Genomic DNA, 21,022 nt, shown 5'->3' with positions numbered 1-21,022 from the left:
ACATGCCCAGGAGGGCGGCAAGAGGCTGCAAGTGCCAGCAGTCTTCTGGGGTCAGAGCTTTTGTATCCACAACAGAAAGAAGGGGCCCTGAGCACTGAGGGGTTTGAGGTGGCTTTGCCTGGATGCTTTCTATATAATGAGCTCCTCAAAAAGAGCTTTGAAAGTCAAAAAATGAAGTTTTATCCCAAAAGAAACTGGAACAAGTTCCTTTTGAAAGCATAGGAGCCTCAGAAGCAGCTGAGTGTGTCAGAACAGAAATGAAAGGGGATCATAAATAACCTGCCCCTGCCCTGCGCCTTCCCAGCAGCCCCTTTCCTCTCGATCTGCTTTCAGCCCCAGCTCTTCAAAGCCCCCCGAGCCTGGTGGCCCCAGGGGAGACGTGAGGAGAGGAGCTGCATTTCTCTGGGCCATGACAAGGACACAAGCAACAAGCTGGTGTCCCACAGAAGGGGAGGGCATGCGTTACAGCAGAGCTGAGCTCTCCAGAAGGGGCTGGCGGGCACTGCTGGAGATGCCAGCCACTGGGTGATGCGCACCGTCTGTGACAGCAGACTGCACAGCACACCGAGGAATAACCCAGGGAAAGCAAAAGTTCTCTTTCCAGGCCAGAGTGGCTGCTGGGTTTCTGGGAAAGGGGTTGTGTGGTCTGAGAGAAACTCTGGCGAAATACTTGCCCAGGTTTTGCTCTCCAAAGCTGGTCTGACAATCCACCTCACAGCTCTTGTCTGCAGGCAGGCAAGTGTTTGCGGAGAACTACAAAGAGTGTGCTCAGCTGGTTTAATCATGTTTGTTCTTTGAACCTGGCAGAAGCCTACTGAGGACAGAGGCATCCAGTGCCTTCAGGTGCATCTGTGTTACTAAATCTCATTCCTTCTCCCCTTCCATCTGCAGCCCTATCAGCATCACCAACAAGAGATCAAACATTTCAGGACAAAACATGAGTACAGTCAAAGCACAGAGCAGCAAAACCCGCACATTTTCATGACAGCAAGGCACAAGGTTTGGCTCTCCATGTCCCATGACCTTAGCCCTGGGTCCCAGGTGGAAACCCCAACACTTGGGACAGGACAGGGCACGCTGGGGAAGGGCGATGGCCCATGTGGAGTCTGTGCACGAGTGGTTCCCCCAAAGCCACAGCAGCAGCAGAAGCTACAGATTAAACCAACCTCAAGCATTTGCTCCACAGAGCCCCTGAGCCCTCTTCTGGGTTGGAAATAGGATGTCCTCCTCTCCACCCCACCCCATATTTTTCATGGTTCCTTTTAGGTCTCCTCCTCCCCTGCAGAGAAGCCCTAGTGGGATACGATCACTGTTCAGACAGCATCAAGGACCAGAGGGCAGGGCGGGATGGCCGGGGCAGAAGGCAGGGTGAGCAAGGCCCCCTGAGGGCCATCAGCCCTCCTGCTTGTCTCGCTGGTGCCATAACTGGGCCCACGGAGCCACCAACGGAGTGACAGCAGAAAGTTCTGCTCCTACGGAGAGCAGCACTCCACAGCTGCCCACACACAAGTCCTACAGCCCAGGGAGCGCAGGCACACTGTCCTTGTCTCAGTGCACTGCATAGGAAGGGCCGACCAGCTGGAGATGACGGCCATTGTATCTGCAGAGCACGCGTGGGCTTGTGAGGGATGAGAAGCTCCAGGGCTCACCCTGGCAGCTGTGACAGTGACACAGGCCCCTGTGGGACAGGGCAGGGACAGCCTGGAACTCCGTGAGCATGGCGCTGTGCCTCCTGGCCCGGCAGCCAGCCGTCCCGGGCCGGGTGCCGGGGTGCAGGCGTCGGTCCCTGGTGTGCGGCATGGCCTGGCCACCCTGCTCTGCTGGAGCTCCAAGCTGCACGCGGCCTGGCCATGCCGCACCCATGGCCTGTACTTTCATTATTCGTTTCGAATGAGCATGTGGAAAAAAGCTTCTCGCCCTGGCCTTGGTCCTCACATGTGCCAGGGAGCTGTGTGAGTGCTGGCGTGTTCCCCAAGAGCAGCAACACATGAATGTACCACACTGCCAGCTCGTCTCAATTCACCAGTGCTCCTTTTTCCTGGACTTGTGAGCCTCAAGTCTCTCCTACCTCAAGTCATTCCCTAAAACCAAATTTTACAATGAGTATTGACCACAAGGCTACTGCCAGCAGCTGGGGAGAAGCAATCCCTGATACTGGAGGCAGATAGTGCTCTCCTGCCTTGCCTTCCCTCAGCTATGGCTCGTCATTTATTTGGGAACAGTGCACACTCCAACAAAGGAGATTTTATCCTGAAGTACTCACTCTCTCCTATTTATCAGACTTCAGAAATTAACAGAAATAGCAGCAAGACATATGGCAGTGACACAGTGGAAGGAGAGTGGAGGACCTCCAGGGACAGAGCTGTTGGGCGGTGCAGATGGACAGAGAGACCTTGTGGTAACAACACTGGACAGAGAATGGCAACCCTGTTCCACGAAGGATCTTTGGTGTTTCTGTTCTGATCTGGAAGAGAGAAAAAGCACCCTGAAGCAGGGTGTACTAGAGGCTGTTACAGAGCCTTGGGTCTGAGGAGACATCCAGGGACTCCTCGCATCTCTTCAGTTTGGGTCGCAGGGAAGTGCTCCTGAAAGATGGTTTCCTCCAGTCTGGAGGTGAAGCTGCTTCCAGGAACATTTCCATTGCAGTTTGCTGCCTGGGAAGCTGAGCCCTGCCTTGTGGGAATTTTTCTGGTGGGTGGTGGGTGGCTCCAAGTGATCTCCACACACAAGATGCCAGTTGACTCTGCTCATGGCACAGCCCAGAGGAGACACTGAGTGGGAACGGCCTTTCTGCCTTTCTGACTCTGAACATCAAGGGTAGTTATTAACAAATCACTAGGGATGTAGTTCCTGGAGTGTTGCAGGTGACACTGGTGACGCTTGGCAGGACAGGCAGGACCAGTACTGGTACTCCCTGCCCACCTCTCAATGCTGGAGCCATTGCCCACTCTTTCCTTCCAGCCCCGGAGACTTTCTGCCCACAGTATGCACCCTAGAAAGCATGAGAGGAGGGGTAAAGCAACCAGGCTTGGGCAGGTGTCCCTATCCTTGCACCTGCCCCTAGCAAAGTACAAAATCCACTGCCTTCCCTTGCTGGTAGCATCCCTCTTGCAGAGTCCTGTTGTGAAGGTCTGCTGCCCCAGAGCTGATAAAAGGCTTCACCTAATGCCTGTTAGGTCACTGATACAGACCTTCTGTTGGATCTTTGGGCTGGATCATCAGGCTGCTGGTTTCTCCAGCAGCTTCCCATCACCTGAGACATGAATGAACGGTTCTCAAAGAGATCACCTCTCTTTGGCAAAATGTGAAGGACTGAGGCCAGGGTTCCCCCAGCCTTCTGCTGCCCACAGCCTTCCGAATCCGCGTGGTCATAGGTAGGTGCCTGTACATCCTGCAAGGAGAGGAGCCAGGCCAGAGGCAGGAGGGGGGGCAGGGTTTTGGCGAGTGCTGCAGCAGGAGTTAAGGCAGGAAGGCTCGAGTGAGCCAAGGCGGACTAAAGCGCAAAACAAGCGAGAGCGCTTGGCCGTCAGCTGCAAGCGATGAGAAATATTTTCCTTTCCCTCTTTGGGCCAAATCTCCAGCAGTGATGCTCAGCATTTCTAGAGCAATTGCACAGTGACACCCAGAGGATAGGCCCCAAAAGCTGTCACCGTCTCACCCAGTGCAGCTGCCCAGCCAAAAGCGATGGGACCTGTTGGCGCTGTGCAGAGCCACCGAGGAACGAAGTCCACAGCAAATGTTGTTCTGCCACAGCCTGCCTTGGTGCTGGACACATCTCACACCAGGAGGATAAATAATTCATTTCCATTCTAGAAATGTGTATTTCAATATCGAAAAGTAACACTATTTATTGCCGGGAGAGGCAGTCCCCTCCTGGGCCCTATAAATATTTATGTAAAGCCAGGAAGAAAATATGCTGGTAATTTAATATGTCTTTAAAATAAATGTTGCATATAAAGTAGCCCATATCTAATTAAACATATTGCTGCATTGTATATGGCTGCTGCTCAGCCATTTACAGTTGCACCAACACATTAAAAGTTTAGAATAGAAGAGGGCTAAAGCCACTGAATATAAATATAAAGCCAAACTTCAGCAGAGGGACCTTGCTCTAAACCCCTCACTGACTCTATGAAATGATGTTTTCCCATCACTGGTCTGAGTTCATCTAGGGAAAATAGGGCAAAGAGATGATGGAGACGGATCCTGCTTCGTTTGGGAAAACCACAGCTTCATGTTGACCACTCAAAGCAGAGTCTCGAGTTGCAGGGCTTCCTGTCCCCTGATGTGCATGTGTCCTCAGCTCCATCCTCCAGGTACCGTCCAGGACAGTGACACCTAGCGGTGCTTCTTTTCCTGCTTGAAGGGAACCGAGCAGATCAGACCCTGGAAGGGCCCACACCTCTCCAAGGAGCCCAGGTTACCTGGTGCAAGGAGGGGTATTGCCACTGCAGATGTCCAAAATCATGGAAAGTCAATCACCCTCTTATATGTCTCTTCAATAGGCTGCACTAGAGTTAGGTCCTGCCTCAAGGGCCCTGATAACGGAGCTCTCTCATATGCAATATTTTCCTTATTTGCTCACAAATTAAAAGGACACTAGGGGAACAAAAGCATCCTCATTCATGCACCAGGACCACAGGGGAGAAACCCACATCGCTGCTGGTGTCTTGAGTCCTTCTAGGATGGGAAGTTCAGCAAAGCTCACAGTTTTGAAAATCAGGAACTGACCATGCTTAAACCTCTGAAAATCAGGGAAATACTAAGAAAATGTATATCTGAAAGCAAATTCACTGCCCTCTGCCTGAAAGAGACAAGTTCTGCATGCAAACACTGCATTAGGAACATGCCTGAGTAAAGTAGAGCTTGAACAAGCTATGAGAAATTGGTGATACATAGAAATTTGAGGCATCCTGTGTCTCCTTGAACTCCCCTGAGATGTGCCTGGCAGTCCAGGGCTGCAGATGTGCCTCTGGAGACTGGGGATACTCTGCTTAGTAGGGGTCAGGACAGGCATGACAGCAGCAGTGCACAGCATCCTGGTGGCCTGCCCACAGGGGACGGGACAGGACAGGTCCCTGTGGCAAGGGACAGGCGAGAGGATGGGGCTGGGCATCACCTCCGCATCAGGGTGAGTGAGGACATCCTCCACCAGCAGCTGGCCTGAGCTCTGCTCTGCCACTCCCCGTGCCATGGTGCGCACTGGACCCTTGGATGGTCTGGGCACACAGGATCACGGCTCGCAGCAGCTGGGGTTGTGGCTGTAGGTGTCTCAAGCTGTGTTTTTGTGTTTACTGTTGAGTGTTGCATGGCCTGAAGTCTGCCCAATGGGACTCCAGCTGGCCCAGGATTTGAAGGAAAGCTGCCTGCTGGTTGCTGGCCACAATTCAGCAGCTTTGGATCAAAGTCAAAGCCCCCTCTGAGGGAAAGAATGAAATGTAAGGTATGTATTAATGAATACTAAATTGGTTATTCCAGCCAGTGAGGCGTACCCATGAAGAAGCTCATTTTCAAGCCCATCTAGAACTGTGGAATAATCAGCAAACTCGATCAACAGACTATCAAAACACCCATCTTCCTGAAGGAGGCATTAGTTGAACTGCCAGCGGCAGTCCTGACATGTTGTTGGCTTTCTGCAGTGGCAGCAAGTAACTCATCAGTAACAAGAAGTTTGGCACCCCATGTGCCTCAGTTTCCCACCTGTGCATTCCTCCCAGAGGAAAAAAAATTACAGTGAGAATGATCAATCACTGGCACAACCTCCCCAGGAATGTGGTGGAGCTCCCATCACTGAAGGCTTTCAAGATGCAATTGTACAGGGTGCCTCCCATTGAGGCTCCCTTTCCCCACAATAGGTTGGACCTTATGATCTTGTGAGGTCTGTTCCAGCCTGGGCTGTTCTGTGATTCTATGTGTCTGTGACCATAGGGATGATCAGCAAACACCATGCATTGTCACACATTTCTTCCGCAAAGTTCCCCACCCCACAACTCGCTATAGCGCAGCTCCTTGCCTCTATGGGAAATCTCAGCTGCTGCTGAAACTCTGACGCAGATGAAAGAAATACAAACCTCCGAGCAGAGCAGATTGAATGCCTCCCATTGCAGAGCTCCCACGTCTCCTTGGCCTCTCGCGTCTTGCTCAGACATTTCCCATGGGAAGCCTTGCTGGCATGGAGTCAAACGCCGGGTGCCCTGATGCAAGAGCTCTCCACTATCCTTGTTTTCCGCATGATCCCACTTCTTCAGAAAAAGCAAGCCAACAACAGCTCTCATTGATTTGGCTTTAGCTCGTGGCCCGGGTCCCAGAGTTTTCTGCTCATGAGTAAAACAGCTAAAGCACAAGCAGCCGTACGTGACCTTATCAACACATGTTAGCAACAGAACAGCTTGTCTGACGTGCTGCTAGGGGAAAGATTTGGAAACTAGAAAGATAGTTAAGGGGCCTGGGAGACAGAAGCAGGAAGAGGAGCTTTCACCTCTGAGATGGATCTGAAGTCCAGGGGGTGCGCTTTGGGTAGGGCTCAGCACCAGACTTGGGTGGCAGCTGGCTGCTGGAGGAGACTCCAGAGCCCTGTGCTGGGTTCCAGCCCTCCCAGTATGGCACTTATTTGGGGAACAGGACACCAAGTGCGTGTGTAGACACCGACCTCCACCCTCGCCTCTCCACACACTCCAGGAGAGGAGCCAGACAGCAAAGGCAGGAGGAGAGCATGTTTCCCAAGCACGAGGCAGCACATTGTTATGTGGGTAAGTTCTAACCAACATTTATTTAACTAGCTGAGAGACACTTAGCAAATGACACGGACAGAAATGACAATGTTCTCCGTGCATTTAATATGTGCAGGGAGCGCAGCCATGGCTGGCAGGACCAGGACAGCAAATTAGGAAGCGAGAGACATTTATTATTGTAATCGGAAGTGACAGTGATGGATCACCTGGTGTGACACTCCTCTCGCCACCGCATGCTAATGGAAGGGACTGAGCTGCTGAGGCAGCCTGTGGTGTCATGAGCCCTGCCAAACCCTGGCTGAGATGGGGAGGGCTTTAACGCATGTGGCCCTGCCTCTCTGCTTGGTATTGCTTAAAGTTGTTGGCACGTTTGGCTCCCGTGTGTCAAGAGGCTGTGGTGGTCCTGCAGGTGAGGGCACGTCCTCGTGACATTGTGCTCCCCGCAAGGATGGGTCAGATCCTGTCTCTGAAAGACACAATGTGCTCCTCCATGGGGAACGCAGCCCTGTGACAAACGGTCGCCCTTGTCCCTGGTGCTTTGCAGCCCATCTTTGTGGACTGGCAAAATCTCAGGGCATTTGGAGCAGGATATTTCACACACACTGTTACCAAAGCCTGCTCCAGGAAAGTGCCAGCAGTGCTAGGGCAAACAAGAGCAGAGCAGAAGTTGGAGGGGGACATGGGGCTAAGCTCCAGGAGCAGGCTGCAGGTGGGTGCTGGCTGCTCGGTTAAAAGCTGAATGCTGGGAACAGGGTGAAGGTCGGTGCCAGCAGCTGTTCCATGGTTTGCCTTCAGCTTACTTAGGCAGTTAGGAAAGCAGAAGCAAAGTTATTTTAAAGCGTGGGTTGGCTTTTGAGTCAGAGCTCAGGAAAAAAAAAAAAAAAAGGTTGAGAGTAAATTATCATGATATTTGTTAGGTTTATGGCTGGGTGAGGGTTGAGGTTGAGACTGTGGGATTGTGATATTCAGATGTGCTCCTGTGTCACCCATGGAGAAACATCCCAAGTGTCACGGGCAGTGCCATTCCAGAAGAGGCAAAGACACCAGAGAGCACCAAAACCGAAAGGCAGAACACACTCCATGATGTAATCCCTTCCCAGCTGTCTTCTTGGGAGCTTCAATAGCACCTGGTGTAGATGCTGAAGCCTCCACTGGGTGCTAGTTATAATTTAACCCCGGGATCGAATTCTCTCTATAAATACCCCTGTGACAGCCCTTGTTTTGGTCCTTGGGTCATGAGAGCCCCAAGCTGGGCTCACCAGCATGTTGTCCCTGAGCACAGGAATGGATCTGCCTGGGTTCTCCTGGCCCTTGAGGCTGCGCATCCCCTCCATGCTGCTGCCACGTCACTGCCAGCGCGTCTTTTAAACTGGTAGAGATCTTCAAAATCTGTTGGCACAGGTAAATCTCCTTTCAGTTGTGGGAGTACATTATCTTAAGGATGAAATAGAGAGCAAATGAGAACATCACTGCAGAAAATGCCACGACTGCCAGCATGCCTGGAGCCTCCTGTTACAGCAAAAGAAAAGGATAAGTGATTCTGAGTGTGCAGCAAGATACATCCACACAGGCTCTGCCCAAGTGACCCATGTACTGGGACTCATTTAAAAATCACAGGTATTCACGCAGCTTCAAAGTATCATTTCTGAACAGACGCAAATACCTGCAGTGCGTCTATTAGAAGAGCCATGTTCCTTTGCCCTGCAGATTGAATTTTGCCTGTGGGTTTCGTCAGATAATTATTATTTTGTGCTAGTTTATTTAAGCACTTACTCATCATTGCCAGCACGCTAAATAATGAGTTCTGTGTCCCCAAAAATTAAACAGCAGCATCCTGCAAAATAGAGGGAAAGAAACATAGTCAAGTTCTGCAAAGTTTTAATTAATAGTTTGATACTAAGAAAGATTGCACGAGTGGTGGGACATTGCCCAGGCACAACTGCGTTTTGCACAGCACGACTTTCACTCTTACGGGCAGTCCTATGCCCCCTTGTTAAGACAGGTGAGAGAAATTCCCCATATCCCTGCTGTAGCCACACAAACATTCCCTTCCTGCTGGGAACAGGACAAGAGGACCCCTAGGAAACATTACTGAGGACCTGCAAGTCTTCACTGTCAGCTGTCCTCTGCAGGGAGGGCCGCCACCCAGGAGGCTGCGATGTCGCTTGTTGGGGTTTGCAGGGTTTTGCTGCCCTAACAGACGGCACTTCCTCAGCTGCTGCTGGCAGCTACCACCACAGGAGCTGCAGGAGCTGGGGTTCCACCACCAGGATGTCCTCCATGAGGGCTCTGCTGGTGCTCCAGTCCACAGACCAAGCCCATAGTGGGACTAGTGCTGCCGGAGTCTAGAGCATTGCTGCTGGAGTTTTGGGGCACAGACTGGGGCGCTCCTGTCCCTTTGCACAGGGGCTGGTGCCATCCAGTGATGCAGAGCCCCTTCCTGCCCAGAGCCCGAGGGTCCCACGGTGCCCAGCTCTGCACAGCCCTGTGCTCCAGCACTGTGACACTTCACACATGGCAGAAGCGTCTCCTCCATGGGAGGAATCCCCCATGAGACCCCACCATGGACCCTCTTGCAGCCTGGTGTTGCTGGTGTCCTGCATCCACCAAGGCTCGTGGGGTGGCTCAGCTGCACACCAGGATGGCTTCGGCATCAAAGGAGATCTGGAGCTGCCCAACAAGCTGCCCGTACTAAATCCACACTACCTCTTCACTGAAGTGCAGCCCTGCATCCCAAGTTGCCCTTCCCAGCAGGAAATCTGGGGTGGGAGCTTCCCCTCCCCTGCTCCAGCCGCGGGATGGCTCCTCCGTGGGGCTCTGCGGGAGCTGGGGCCAGGAGCCAGCCCAGCAGCCCCAGTGTCGGGCTCTCTGGGCCGATGGGGATGTGATGGTGTCCTCCCAGGCTTTGGAAATGTGAAGGATCAACACAGATGGAAGAAAGGGCAAATGCGGGTCCCTAGAGGGCTGCACCGGAGAGGAAGCCTGGCCAAAGTGCAGGAGGGAACATGTAAGTTCCCCCGAGGTGGGGTGTGTGGGCGTGAGGCATGCACAGGGCTCAACGCGCCGGCTGCCAGGAGCTGAACAATTATAATGATTATTGTTAGAATATTACCACCCCCCTAGATCATGAAAACCACTTGGGTGCCCCACGCTGACCCCATGAGGTGTGATAACATGACGGAAGGGGGGGCGACTTTGCTGATCTGCTTCCACAAATACGCAGCCCTTCAGCGCAGCCCCCGCTCCGCCTGGCAGCGAGTCGGGTACCTGGACCTGAGCCGCCTCGAGGGGACTGAGGGATCACAGGCCAGTAAGCTTTGCATTTGTTCCTGGAAAATGTTTTTAAGCTGTGATTAAAAATAGACTAACAGAGCACAGATGGGATGACACGGACTCCAGGAAGGGAAATTCGTCAGTCTCTCCAAAATGTCCCCAGTGGTGTTCCTACTTCTAACAGGAGGTACGGCTCATTTGGACCAGCCAGGGTACCTGCAAGGTGCAGCACAAGCGGGCAGGAGAAGAATGACGTTATGGGGGAAAGAAAAAATAAAAAGTCGTAGATAGACAACCAAGGGGACTTAATTTTCAATTTTTCATGAACGGGTCTCATCACTGCATATGTTAATGTTTTCAACAGCGATCTGGAAAGAAGGAGCTGGAAAACAGAGCCCAGTTTGTCGATGACACAGAGGGGAGTTAATTGAATCCAGAAAAGCCTGTAAGCATCTCAGAGAAACCTAATCAAGCCAGGGAACTGGGTGAAGCCTTTGTAGCTGAATAGCTACTTCAGCAAACAAATACTGTAGCACACCAGAGAGAAAAGTTTCCGCTAGTGCAAAGCCCGGCTTCACAGCATGGGACAGTCCCTGGGATAATTTAAAAAGAGCTACTACAACGATTAGGACCAAGAATCCTGTGCGTGGGCTAATCTGCATCATATTTTGTTAGGAAATGGCATCAAATGGTTGTAGAAGACGTGCTCGGAGGCACTGCTCTGCCAATTAGTGCTAGGGAGCAGAAGCAGTGAGGCAAACCTGAAGCAAAGCTTGGCAGAGAGCACCCTCCAGTGGGCACTGGGAGCCCACTGGGAGCCCCGCGGGGTGCCGAGAGCGGCTGGGATCCCCCGCTCGTGTGGCCAGACGCTGGGTGAGAAGGCACGAGGCTGGCTGGCCCTTGCTGCGTGTGCTCCTCAGGGTTCCCATCGAGGCGAGGGCAGGGCCGGGCTCCCCAGGTTGTCCAGCTGGCCGCCAGCTGCAGAGCCTGCCGCGAAAGCCAGGGCTGGGCGGTTGCGCAGCCGCTCGCAAGAGCGGGAGCCGAGGAAACCCCAACCCTGCACGGGCTGGCAGCATCCCCGTGGCATCACGTCCACGGGGCGAGGGTGGGCTTTCCTGCGGGGCGAGCCGTCTGGGTCGGGGAGAGCATCCCCGGCAGCATCTGGTTGCAATCAGTGTTTGCAGAACTGGCTACGCTCCTTCCCGGCCAGTAGCCAAGTGACATGTTTCCCACGGGACGCCGAACCCGTTGCTCCATGTGCCGGCGTTCTGCACGTCCGCTGCGGCCAGCTGTGGCCCCGGCGGCTCCCACGCAGAGGGGTCCGTGCCCCACAGACCCCCAGCCACTGCTCTGGGCAGGCAGCAGGGTTTGCAGAATGCAAGCTGTGAAAAACAGAGCACATAACCCAGCATGGCTGAGAGCCCCCATGGACCAGCTCGGGCACCATGAGCATGGACCAAAGCAGGATGGGAGCCACCGCACGACTCGCCCCATGCTGCTTCCCCATGGGATTTCTCCTGGGGGGTTTGTCCAGAAGCTCCAAAGCATGCCTGCAGCTGCTCCTGCCCTGGCCAGCCCCACTCTGTGCGTCACGATCAGCCTAAAAACATGGTGACCCCATTATTCAGCTCACTTCATTTTTAGAGTGTCCTTTTAGTTTTCTCACTAAAAATTTAATGGAAGACTAGAGGAAAACACACACAGTTAAAAAATAAAATAAAAATAAAAAGTTTAAATTGCTAAGCAGCCAGATTTTGTTATTTTACGGAGGGTCTTGCACAGTGGGATGTTTTTATGAATCCCCCCGGCTCCTCGAGTCCCTTGATTACCCACGGATTGCTGCTTGCACTCAGTGCCCTCCGCTCACATTTAGGTGGGGGTCCCCGCTCCGCACCCACTTACTGGTGCAGACAGTAGCTGTTTGAATGGAGAACAGCTTAAACCAGGCTACTCTAAGGAAATCTGGAAGCAAGCAGCTCTCTGTTGGAAAAGCCACAAAAATAGGCACAATGTCTGTGTGTATTCTTCCTTTTCTGGCAGTATGAGAGGTCAGCACCAGGGCCAGGGTGGGCTGGGGAAGGCTTGGAGCCGAGCAGAGCTCGGCACAGTCTGTTCCTCCCTGCTCGACCTGTGCGAGGGATCCTGATGGGCTCCAGATGCTCTCCTTGCCCAGAAGATGATTCATGGTCAGGGACCGACCAGGCCAAGAGGATCAGACTGACATCACCCTCATCCAGGATGTGACCCCCGTGCCTCAGTTTCCCCGCTTGCAAACACGCAGGGACCAGCACAGTGCTGGCAGAGAGGCACCACAACAAAATCTTACTGCTGTACACAAATCTGCCTGGGGGAAATAGGTGAAAACCCACAACTGCAGCGTTGAATTTGCCCTCTGCAGCTTACAGGAGAGCTCAGGGGCACCCAACGGAGCTAAACAAGGAGCAAAGGAAGGGAAGCGGGGTGTCCTTCACGTGGCGCAGCAGCCCCATGGGGCTGGGCTTGGGTGCAGGAACACAAACCCAAGCAGAGACCAGGCAAAGGCACAGAGGAGCGCAGCGAGGGTCATCGTTTAGACAGAAACAGCATCCGGCTCAGGAAATTCCCAGTGCTGAAAATAGTTGGATGCTGGAAGGGCACGCGGGGGACGCGGTGCTTTACGCTTGCTGCGATTTTTTTCTTCCCCAGGCAATGGGGGCTGCAGGGAGGGTGCTGGGTGCACTCAGCGGGATCTGGGGGTGCACCCAGCAGGATCTGGGGGTGCCCCCAGCATGGCTGCTGCACTCTCCACTTTTAGGGGCCACCCACCCTTGCACTGTGCTCCAGAGCCATGGCGCCTCAAGGGGACATCCATGCAGACACGGGAATATGCTGCCAATGCACTTTTTTTTTTTCCTACAGAAGAGGAAAAAACATTGGTGTGAAGAAAAGAGCAGCAAAAACATGGTAAAATCAACCTTTTTAGGAAAGGGCAAGAGGCTCCTCAAGCGCTGGCAGGGGTCCTGCCCTCCTTGCTGCCCTCACTGATGCTCTCGCTGAGCTGTGGGGGGGAGGCAGCCCCCCGGCTCTGCTCAGCACCTTCGCCCTCCCAGAGGCCGGGTGCCCCGGGAGCACCCCACGCTCAAGGCCTGCAGCGAGCGGGGAGCGCAGCAGCCAGTCCAGCTCCGCTGCATCCCAGAGCGACCCCAGAGGGATGGCAGGTTGCGGACGGTTTAAACCAGGGGAATTTTTGCTCCGGGGCCAGCACAAATATTTGCTTTAGTGTGCGCTGGGGAGAGGGGGGACGAGCTGAGGAGAGCAGCTGCCGGTGGCCAAGAACATCCACGGGGAGAGCAATGCCAGAAAAATGCGAGATTAACGTGCTTCCCCTGCTGCCTCCCTCGGGGTCCCGCTCTCCTCCCGGAGCCCCCGCACCCAAAATCCCACAGAAGCCGGGCCAGGCACCCGCGGGAAGGCTGGCAGCCCCCCGCCGCACCGGCCGGGGCAGGAAACACCGACGGGGGTGGGGGTCCCGAGCATCCCCGATGGCGGCCGCCCCTCCCTCCTCTTCCTCCTCCTCCTCCTCCTCCCACCGGCCGGCCCAGAGCCCTCGCAGCCGCGGGGCCGCCGGGGGAGCGGGGCTGAAGGGCCGGCGGGCGCAGTGCCGTGCCGAGCCGGGCCGTGCCGTGCCGTGCCGCTCCATGCCGGGCCGGGCCGGGCCGGGCCGTGCTGGTCCGTACTGGTCCGTGCCGTGCCTTGCCGCGCCGTGCCGGTCCGTGCCGTGCCTTGCCGCGCTGTGCCGGTCCGCGCCGTGCCGGTCCGCGCCGTGCCGGTCCGTGCCGTGCCATGCCGTTCTACAAGCGGAGCGTGGTGGCTCGGCGGGGCCGGGCGGTGCCGCTGGCCGAGCTGCGGGACGTCTGCAGCCTGGCGGCGCTCACCCTGCTCCGGCAGCTCGCCGACCTGTGCGGCCACTCGCTCGCCTTGCTCGGGGACATCGAGGGCCACGTCGCGGCTCTGGGCCGCCGCACCGGGCGGCTGCACCGCCGGGCCTCCCGCCTGCAGGCGCTGCTGCGGGGCCGCCCGCTGCGCGGGGCAGACTCAGGTAAGCCCCCCCCCCCGAGCACCCCCCCCCCGGGACCCCCGCCCCATCGGGGCCGCGCAGCGGGCGTCTGCCAGGCTGCCGGCCGAGCGCGTCCCCTCCCGGCGGGGGCTGCCGCCGGCCAGCCGCTCCGGCCAGCTCACCCTCGCCTCCCCTGGCTCCGGGGACAGGCGACCGTCCCCTCGTCGCTGCGCTCTCGGCCTCCGTGGAGCCGCGGCTGGGCGCGGAGCGGCTTCCCCGAGGGCTTCGGGGCGGCCGGAGGCAAGGGGCGGCCCGCAGCCGGGGCGTGCTGCCCGCACCCCTGCTCCCCTGGCAGCGAGCGGGCTTGGGCTGTGCCCGACCTGCTTCTCGTTTCCCTTTTCGAGCCTTTCGGTTTGGCACCAGGCTTACGCGCTGGGTCACAAGCGGGCAGCCCGTTTCGGAGGAGCTTAAAATAAGCTCGTTTTGGCTTTGTTTATAAAAGTTTATTTTCAAACGCTTTGCGGGGGGGGGGGGGGGGGGGTTGTTGCTGGAGCATGCTTTCCCCAGAAGCGCAGCGCATTTCTCAGGCCCTTGACAAAGTATGTGTCTCTTGTGCTTTCTGCAAACCCCCTCGCGAGTGCCGTTTGCTGCTCCGTCTGCGTGGAGCCATGGGAAATGACTGCCAGACCCTCGCCGCGCGCTTCCCGGATGCAAGCCGAGCGCTCAGCCTTGGCCTGGGAGATGCGCTGCTCTTGCAAATGCTGGTGGAGCAAAGAAGTTATCAGGGGAAGGAAGAGGCTCCCGCTGTCCCCTGCCTCGGCTGGTACAGGAATATGGGGAGGAGACACCGCAGTCACCCAAGCTGACACCTGCAGTAGGGCAGAGCTAGTGTCGTCACCGTACATGCTGGACCGCTGTCCCCTGGAGGAGGAGCTGGCCCTGATGGTAGCCAGATGGTCCCCTCCTGGCCGGTAGGTTGGGAACGCTTTTGGCCGCAGGAGCTTTGTGCCACCGGGATGGACATTGCAGCCATGGTGGCGTCAGGATTCGGGCAGGGGACAGCAGGGATGGGCAGTCCTCTCCTACCACATCTCCTCATTAGAGGCATGAATATGCATGCATGCAGATGTGCATAAATGACACTAGCTGGAGGTTGGAGGTGCGTCGAGAAAAAAAAAAAAAAAAGAAAAAAAAAAAGAAAGCTTGGCTTGATTTCACGAGCCCAGCTCGGTGGGACACAGGGACACGGGCGGGCTGCATTTCCCCCACCCCGAGGGCAGCACCACCCGCTCCTCATCCACCTGCCACCGCTGCTCTGCAGCCCGAGGGGTGCAAGAGCAAATTTCTGACTGCTGTTCCTCTTATGGTTTGTTTTTCGAAGAGCTCCGGTGTTAGTCTGCCGCTGGGGAGATCGATTCACGTGTCTGGAGGACATGAACACCCCCACAAGCTCCTGGACCCCTGTTCTTGTGGGGAGAGCAGAGACAGCCCAGGGCTGCACGAGAGCGCTTTGCACTGGGGCACAGCACCGTGCCAGGTCCCTTGCGGGGGGAACAAAGACTTAACAACATACTGTTGGAGGGTGGGAGTGGGTTCCCCTTTTTCCATTTCTTAAAGAGGATCCAAAGGGAAAAATCACGTTTCTCTTCTCAAAGCAGAATAAAACCAAAATGTCTGGTCCCTGGGGACATGGCGGTGAATCGGCAGCACCAAACATGCCCTGGAGCAGCCTTCCTGCAGCTGAGCAGTGAAGGCTCGTATCTCAGGACCGAGTCCCAGGCAGGGCTGCAGCACCTGCTAGCTGTCACCTCGGCTGGGCTGGGTTCGTCACGTCCTCTGGCTCGGAGCTGACACAACGTGCTGCTGATTAGAGACGTCTCTGGGCTTTGGCAGTGAGTGGTAGCGCTCCACGTATTGCCAAACTCCAGTGAAGAAACTGCAGCCATGCGATGCTGGGGGAGAGGGCCAGGCTCTGGCTCTGCCCTTCCCGAGGATGCTCCCCCCAGTTTGCGCATCCCAGATTTTCTCAGGATCCTCTCCCTGGCTTTGGTTCCTCCCAGGCAGGTTAAAGTGTGCCGAAAAAGTGCCTGCCCACTCAGGCAGCTTGGGTGCCCGCTGTGCCCGTGCAGTTTGTCCATCTGCAGAGGCAGCAGGAGCCGCCTTGCCTTCCTCCTCGGGACAGGCAGGTACTGGGGCAGTCGCATTGCTGCCGGATGAAGGAATCGCGCCGCAAAGGGCCAGGGGAGTGCTTAATCTGACAAGGCAGCGCGGTTGTTTCCACTGCAAGACAGCAGCCAAAGGCTGTCGGATTCCTCTGCCCTTATTCATCGGCCATCACGTGAGAGCAGGGAGAGCGCGCGCCCGTCCCAGCGCTGCCCCTCGCAGCCCCCTGGGTGCCAGCTGGGGGGCACGGGCTCGTGCTCCCCGCTCAGCCCTCACCCCTGGGGACCCAGCCACTCCCGAAATAACTCTTGGTGAGACAGAGGATGGGGGCTGGTGCCGAGAGCTATTTAAACCATCGTCCCTGAGGAGTTGTGGGGACGATTCTCTGGAAGGAACCCTGGGCTGTGCTGGCAGGAGGAGCTGTTTACTGCTCCTGCCCAAATACACAGTGCTTGCCGTCCTCTGAGCTCACATCTCAATGCAAGCGGTGGAGATAGGCAGAGCCGCCACCCGCGTGGAAGTGCTGGGGGTGGCGCAGGGCTCCCACCATGCAGATGCACAGGGCAGGGGCAGGGGCAGGAGATGCCATGACCCCGTGGGGTAAGCATGATGCCAAGCAGGAGGTGAAGGTTTGGAGAAGTCCCCATCCTGGGAACCGGAGCTGCTCATCCTGGCCTCAGCCTCCTCCGGTGTGGCTCCAAGAAGCCTCCCAAGCCTCCAAGAAGTTTCCTCCGCCTGTTTGTTTCCTAAGCCAGTGGTGATTTCAGCGCCAGAGGGGAGAGCGCAGCTCCCCCAAATGTGGCCTTTGCGCAAGTGGGAGGAAGGAGGCTGAGCAAGGCTGGGATGGGTTCGGCTGCCAGAGGAGCGGAGTGCGGAGCCGCACCCTGCTTCTTAACGGGAACCGTCTGCAGGGAGCAGCAGGGAGAGCGAGGGGATAAATGAATAACGCTCATCTCGCATCCAGACCCGTCTCGGCTGATAGCACTGGGCTGATACCCGCTCTCCAAAAATGTAGGCGGTGCGGTGGTTAGGAGCAGACACCGCCGCTGAAGTTTCCTCAGGGAAGGAGTGGAGGCAGTGCCGGGGATGAGCTGGGAGCTGGCACTGAGGGTGTCTTCTCCAGGTTGTCACTGTGACCTCGCTCCCTCCCTGCCCGCTTGCAATGGGGCTGCAATTCCCTCGCAGGGGGACCCAAACCACCCACCGGCGGTGCGTGGAGGCATGGGGTGGCGCTACCATCCACTTGCAACGTCGCACAGCCTTGGTGCTCGTGCTCCCTTCTGCCCCAGGTCGCAAGTAGAGGCTCCTTTAGCCTCCGTAGTATTTCTATATCAGAGTGGCTGCTTTTAGGAAGCGCTTACAACATCGCACTGGCTGTGAATGTGGCAGTGGTTGCGTTGCACAGGAACATGGATTAGTTTCAACTATGTCTCCAAAGAGGCTTGCATCATCTTAAGCAGTCTGAAGGATGCATTCACTTTCATGTGCAAACAAGAGCTGGCGCTCACTTTGGCAACCTGCTTTCCAGCTGCAGAGATCTCCGTAACACTCAGGAAAGTAAAAGCGCTCACACAGGACCGTCGCCGGGCGCTGGACCAAGGTGTGATGCCGCAAGGACCCGCACTGCTGGGCTGGAGCAGCTCATCCCTCCAGCGCCTGCTGTCGTGGGGCGTTTGCAGGTGCCAGACGCTGTACAAACATGAAGGACCGCCTCCACGCGGTGTGTGCAGCAGCCACCGAGCACAGCAGAGGTCGTCTTGAGGCCATAACAGCTGAAAGGCAGGAGCTGCTCGCCCAAGGACCCAGCTCCCTGCTGCTGACCAGGATTGGGACACACCTGGCACAGCCCCTACACCCATTCCCAGAGGTGAATACGTGGGGACAGCTGGGTGCCAGCTGGCTCTGTGCCACCCGCCCGTGCCCTCAGCAGCCTCACGGGGATGGCCACGTCCCATCCCCAAACCCCACGGCACCCCTGCAGCCAGCAGCTGCAGACCCGTGCTCCCCAGGTACCCGGTGCCACTGGCATTGGGCCCTGGCAGAGCTGCCTGACAGAGCTCCGTGTGGCCCGCGCATGTTAGAGCTGATGTCTGGCTTTAGGCTAGTGGGCACGGTGGTGGCAAGGAGCTGTTTCTTCTCTCCAGCTCTGGTCTAGAAGCAGCAGGTCTGCTTCATGCTGCACACATCACACGCACGGTCAGTTCAGCTGGGCACATCAGCTCAGACGTGAAACCCTCGTTCCCTGCCTCGGCTGGGCCCCAGGGCAGGCTGTGGACACCCCAGCTGTGTGCATGAGAGTGGCTTATGGTTTCCTGCTTGTAGGGTGCTTGTCTGGAGGCTCCTGCGCAGAGGAGCTTGGCTGGAAGAAGTCAGCCAAAAGGTCATGGGGGGATTTGTGCTGGTGGAAATTGCTTGGTGACTCCAGGTTTCTGTTTAGCCGTGGGACAGGCAAAGCAACGGTAGCAGGAGGTAAGGTCAGGGCGGCAGGATCGTCCCCTGCCTCTGCAGGGGACCCGCTGCGGTGCTTGGGAAGGAGAGCTGGCACCATTGCACCACGGATGTGCCCCAAAGCGGTGGGGCCAAAGGGCAGGGCAAGGGATGTCACCAAGCAAATGACAGAGCCCAGGGGAGCTGCAGGATAGAGTCTGGAGCAAATCCCTCCAGCCTGCTGCCTGAACCCCATTAATTAACGGAGAGGGGAGGCTGGCTCTGCTCACGGCAACTACACACGCTGGCACGGCACTGGTGGGGTGGCCGGGGGCATCTCCTCTCCTGCAGCCCCACCAACCTGGTGGCCCCCATCCCCTGCTCCCCCGGCCAGCAGGACGCTCCATCCCCGCGCCGTCTCCATGGCTCCGCCGTGGCATGCGTCTGCGGCGGGGAAGTGCAGCTATGTCTTTAAGAAGGGCCTGGGCTGGGGTGGGAAAGCATTTCCATGCAGCCTTTCTCCCAGCAAACCTGGAGCGAGTTAGCAGCCGAGTTCGAGCGGCGGCCGGCAGCCAGCTCGCCCCGCGCAGCCACCCCGCTGGGTGCCAGGGTGCCATGGGGGCACAGGGCAGCCAGTGGGGCACGGAGCAGCCCGTGGCCCCCATCCCTGCGGGGAGAGAAAGAGGAGGAGGCCGAGCTGGGTATGTAGAAGTTTTATCATCCTCCTCCACCCGACTCGCTGTCCTGCTTCAGGGAGGGGGCTGGCAGCTCTGCGGGACGAGGGTAGGGAGCGCAGCGGGTGCGTGGCGTGGGGCCGTTAGGGATGCAGAGCCCTCCGTGCCCTGGGCAGTGCCCCACAGCCGTGCCCAGACCCGGGGCTGGGCGCCGCCTCCTCCTCCTCTTTCTCTTCCTCCTTTTTCTCTTCCCCTTCCTCCTTGCCGCTGGCACTGGCTTGGGCAGGGAGCATCCCCAGGGTCCCCATCGGGATGGGAGGTGCCCGGAGTGCCCCTCCCTTACTGCCACATTCCCGGCCACAGGATGGGTGCTCAACGTGGGTTCCCCCATGCTGGGCACGATGTGGTGGCTGCAGGTAGAGGTGCTGTGACCAAGGTCGGTGGCCATGTGGGGGACAGCATGCCAATGCCATGCCCTGCGCCCCAGCAGGGTCACTGGCACCACGTCCCCCGCAGTGGGCTCATACATTGTGGTGAGGATATCACAGCATGTGGCACTTGTCTGGGTCTGTGCTGGTTGTCCTGTGCAGTGGCTTTTGGTTGCATTTGCTGCTCCCAAGCTGGAAGGAGCTCTGGGTGCCCAGGGATTGGGGCGCAGCTTGGTGGGGTGCTCAGGGCTCGGGTACCCACATCCCCTTGGCAGTCTGCACATGCCTGACCCCTGCATGGGCAGCAGAGACCTTACAGCATGCCCTGTGCTGGTGGTGTTGTTGGGGCATGCGAAGCTCACGGGGGACACTCGTACAGCTCCCGGGCTGCCAAGCAAGGAAACTTGTGCTGCTGCGCTGGAGGAATCCCAGGAATGCAGAACCCAGAGGGGACACGAGGTGGCACGGCAGCCTCAGCCCGGCGTTTTGGGAGCTGCAGGCAGAGCCGTGCCAGAGCCAGGCCAGCCTCGCAGGGGCCACTCTGGAGGTCACCTTCGGGGGCGGTGGGGAGGCACAGGGAGGGGCAGGCTCAGGGCTCGGCTTCCCGAGCTCTGCCAGCACCCTGCAGCTCGGTGGGCACCCCTCAGCACCCCTTTCGCCTGGCCTTGGGCGGCACTGGGCGCCACGCACGCCGCAGCCTGCTTTCAGCAGCATGGGGCTGCGCAGCCCCGGTCCCGTTCTCCCTGTCCTTGGCTCGGGCCCCGAACCATTGTTCTCCAATGAGCTCATCCAAGTCGCTAGTTACTTTATTTATTTATTTATTTATTTTTAACGTGGTCTCTTGGCCAGAAAATAATCAGCTCATCCACTTAGCGAGTGTTTATGGCTGCTTCAAAGAAGCTGCTTTCTGCGCCAGGGGAGGGCTGCTGTGGGAGCGGAGAGCAGCAGCGGAGGAGGAGACGGGCGTGGGGCATCCCCGCAGGAGGGGAGGACGAGCGGGGTCCCCGCTGCCTGGGACAGGGCGCGTGCTGGGGCAGGGGGCTCCGAGAAAATATCTGCTGGGACGGCGTTTCTGCAAGCCGCCCGGGCTTGCCTTGGTGCCTCGCTTTCCTGGGCGAGGTGGGGGCTCGTCCCCGTGAGCCGGGGGTGGCACAGCTGGGCCCCCGCACCGCCGCAGCTGTCACACCCACCTGCTCCCGCATCAGTCACACACGCCGCCGCTCCTTGCGCCAAGTACTGATCCAATTTGTGGCTGTTGCCATAACAACCTCCCGGCGCTTTCTGGTCCTT

At 57.2% G+C, this 21,022-nt stretch overlaps 1 protein-coding gene across 11 annotated transcripts in view; it reads left to right on the top strand.

Moving 5' to 3' along the window:
• The first annotated feature begins 6,419 nt into the window (after window positions 1-6,419).
• The window catches only part of NHSL2 (NHS like 2), a 30,143-nt gene continuing 15,540 nt past the window's right edge, over window positions 6,420-21,022 (top strand). For 2 of the 11 annotated variants that reach the window (XM_040572897.1, XM_040572896.1), the window contains exon 1: window positions 8,476-9,738. In XM_040572897.1, the coding sequence (XP_040428831.1) occupies window positions 9,246-9,738 (493 nt within the window). In that variant the 5' untranslated portion in view covers window positions 8,476-9,245. Of the gene's footprint in view, window positions 6,750-8,475; window positions 9,739-10,337; window positions 10,450-10,484; window positions 14,083-14,249; window positions 19,332-21,022 lie in introns of those variants that run through there. The other 9 variants (XM_040572902.1, XM_040572899.1, XM_040572912.1 and 6 more) reach the window with 8 other exon arrangements.

The sequence above is a fragment of the Cygnus olor genome, chromosome 13, assembly GCF_009769625.2.
Source record: "Cygnus olor isolate bCygOlo1 chromosome 13, bCygOlo1.pri.v2, whole genome shotgun sequence".
NCBI lineage: Eukaryota > Metazoa > Chordata > Aves > Anseriformes > Anatidae > Cygnus > Cygnus olor.
This window is presented reverse-complemented; position numbering and strand designations above follow the sequence as displayed.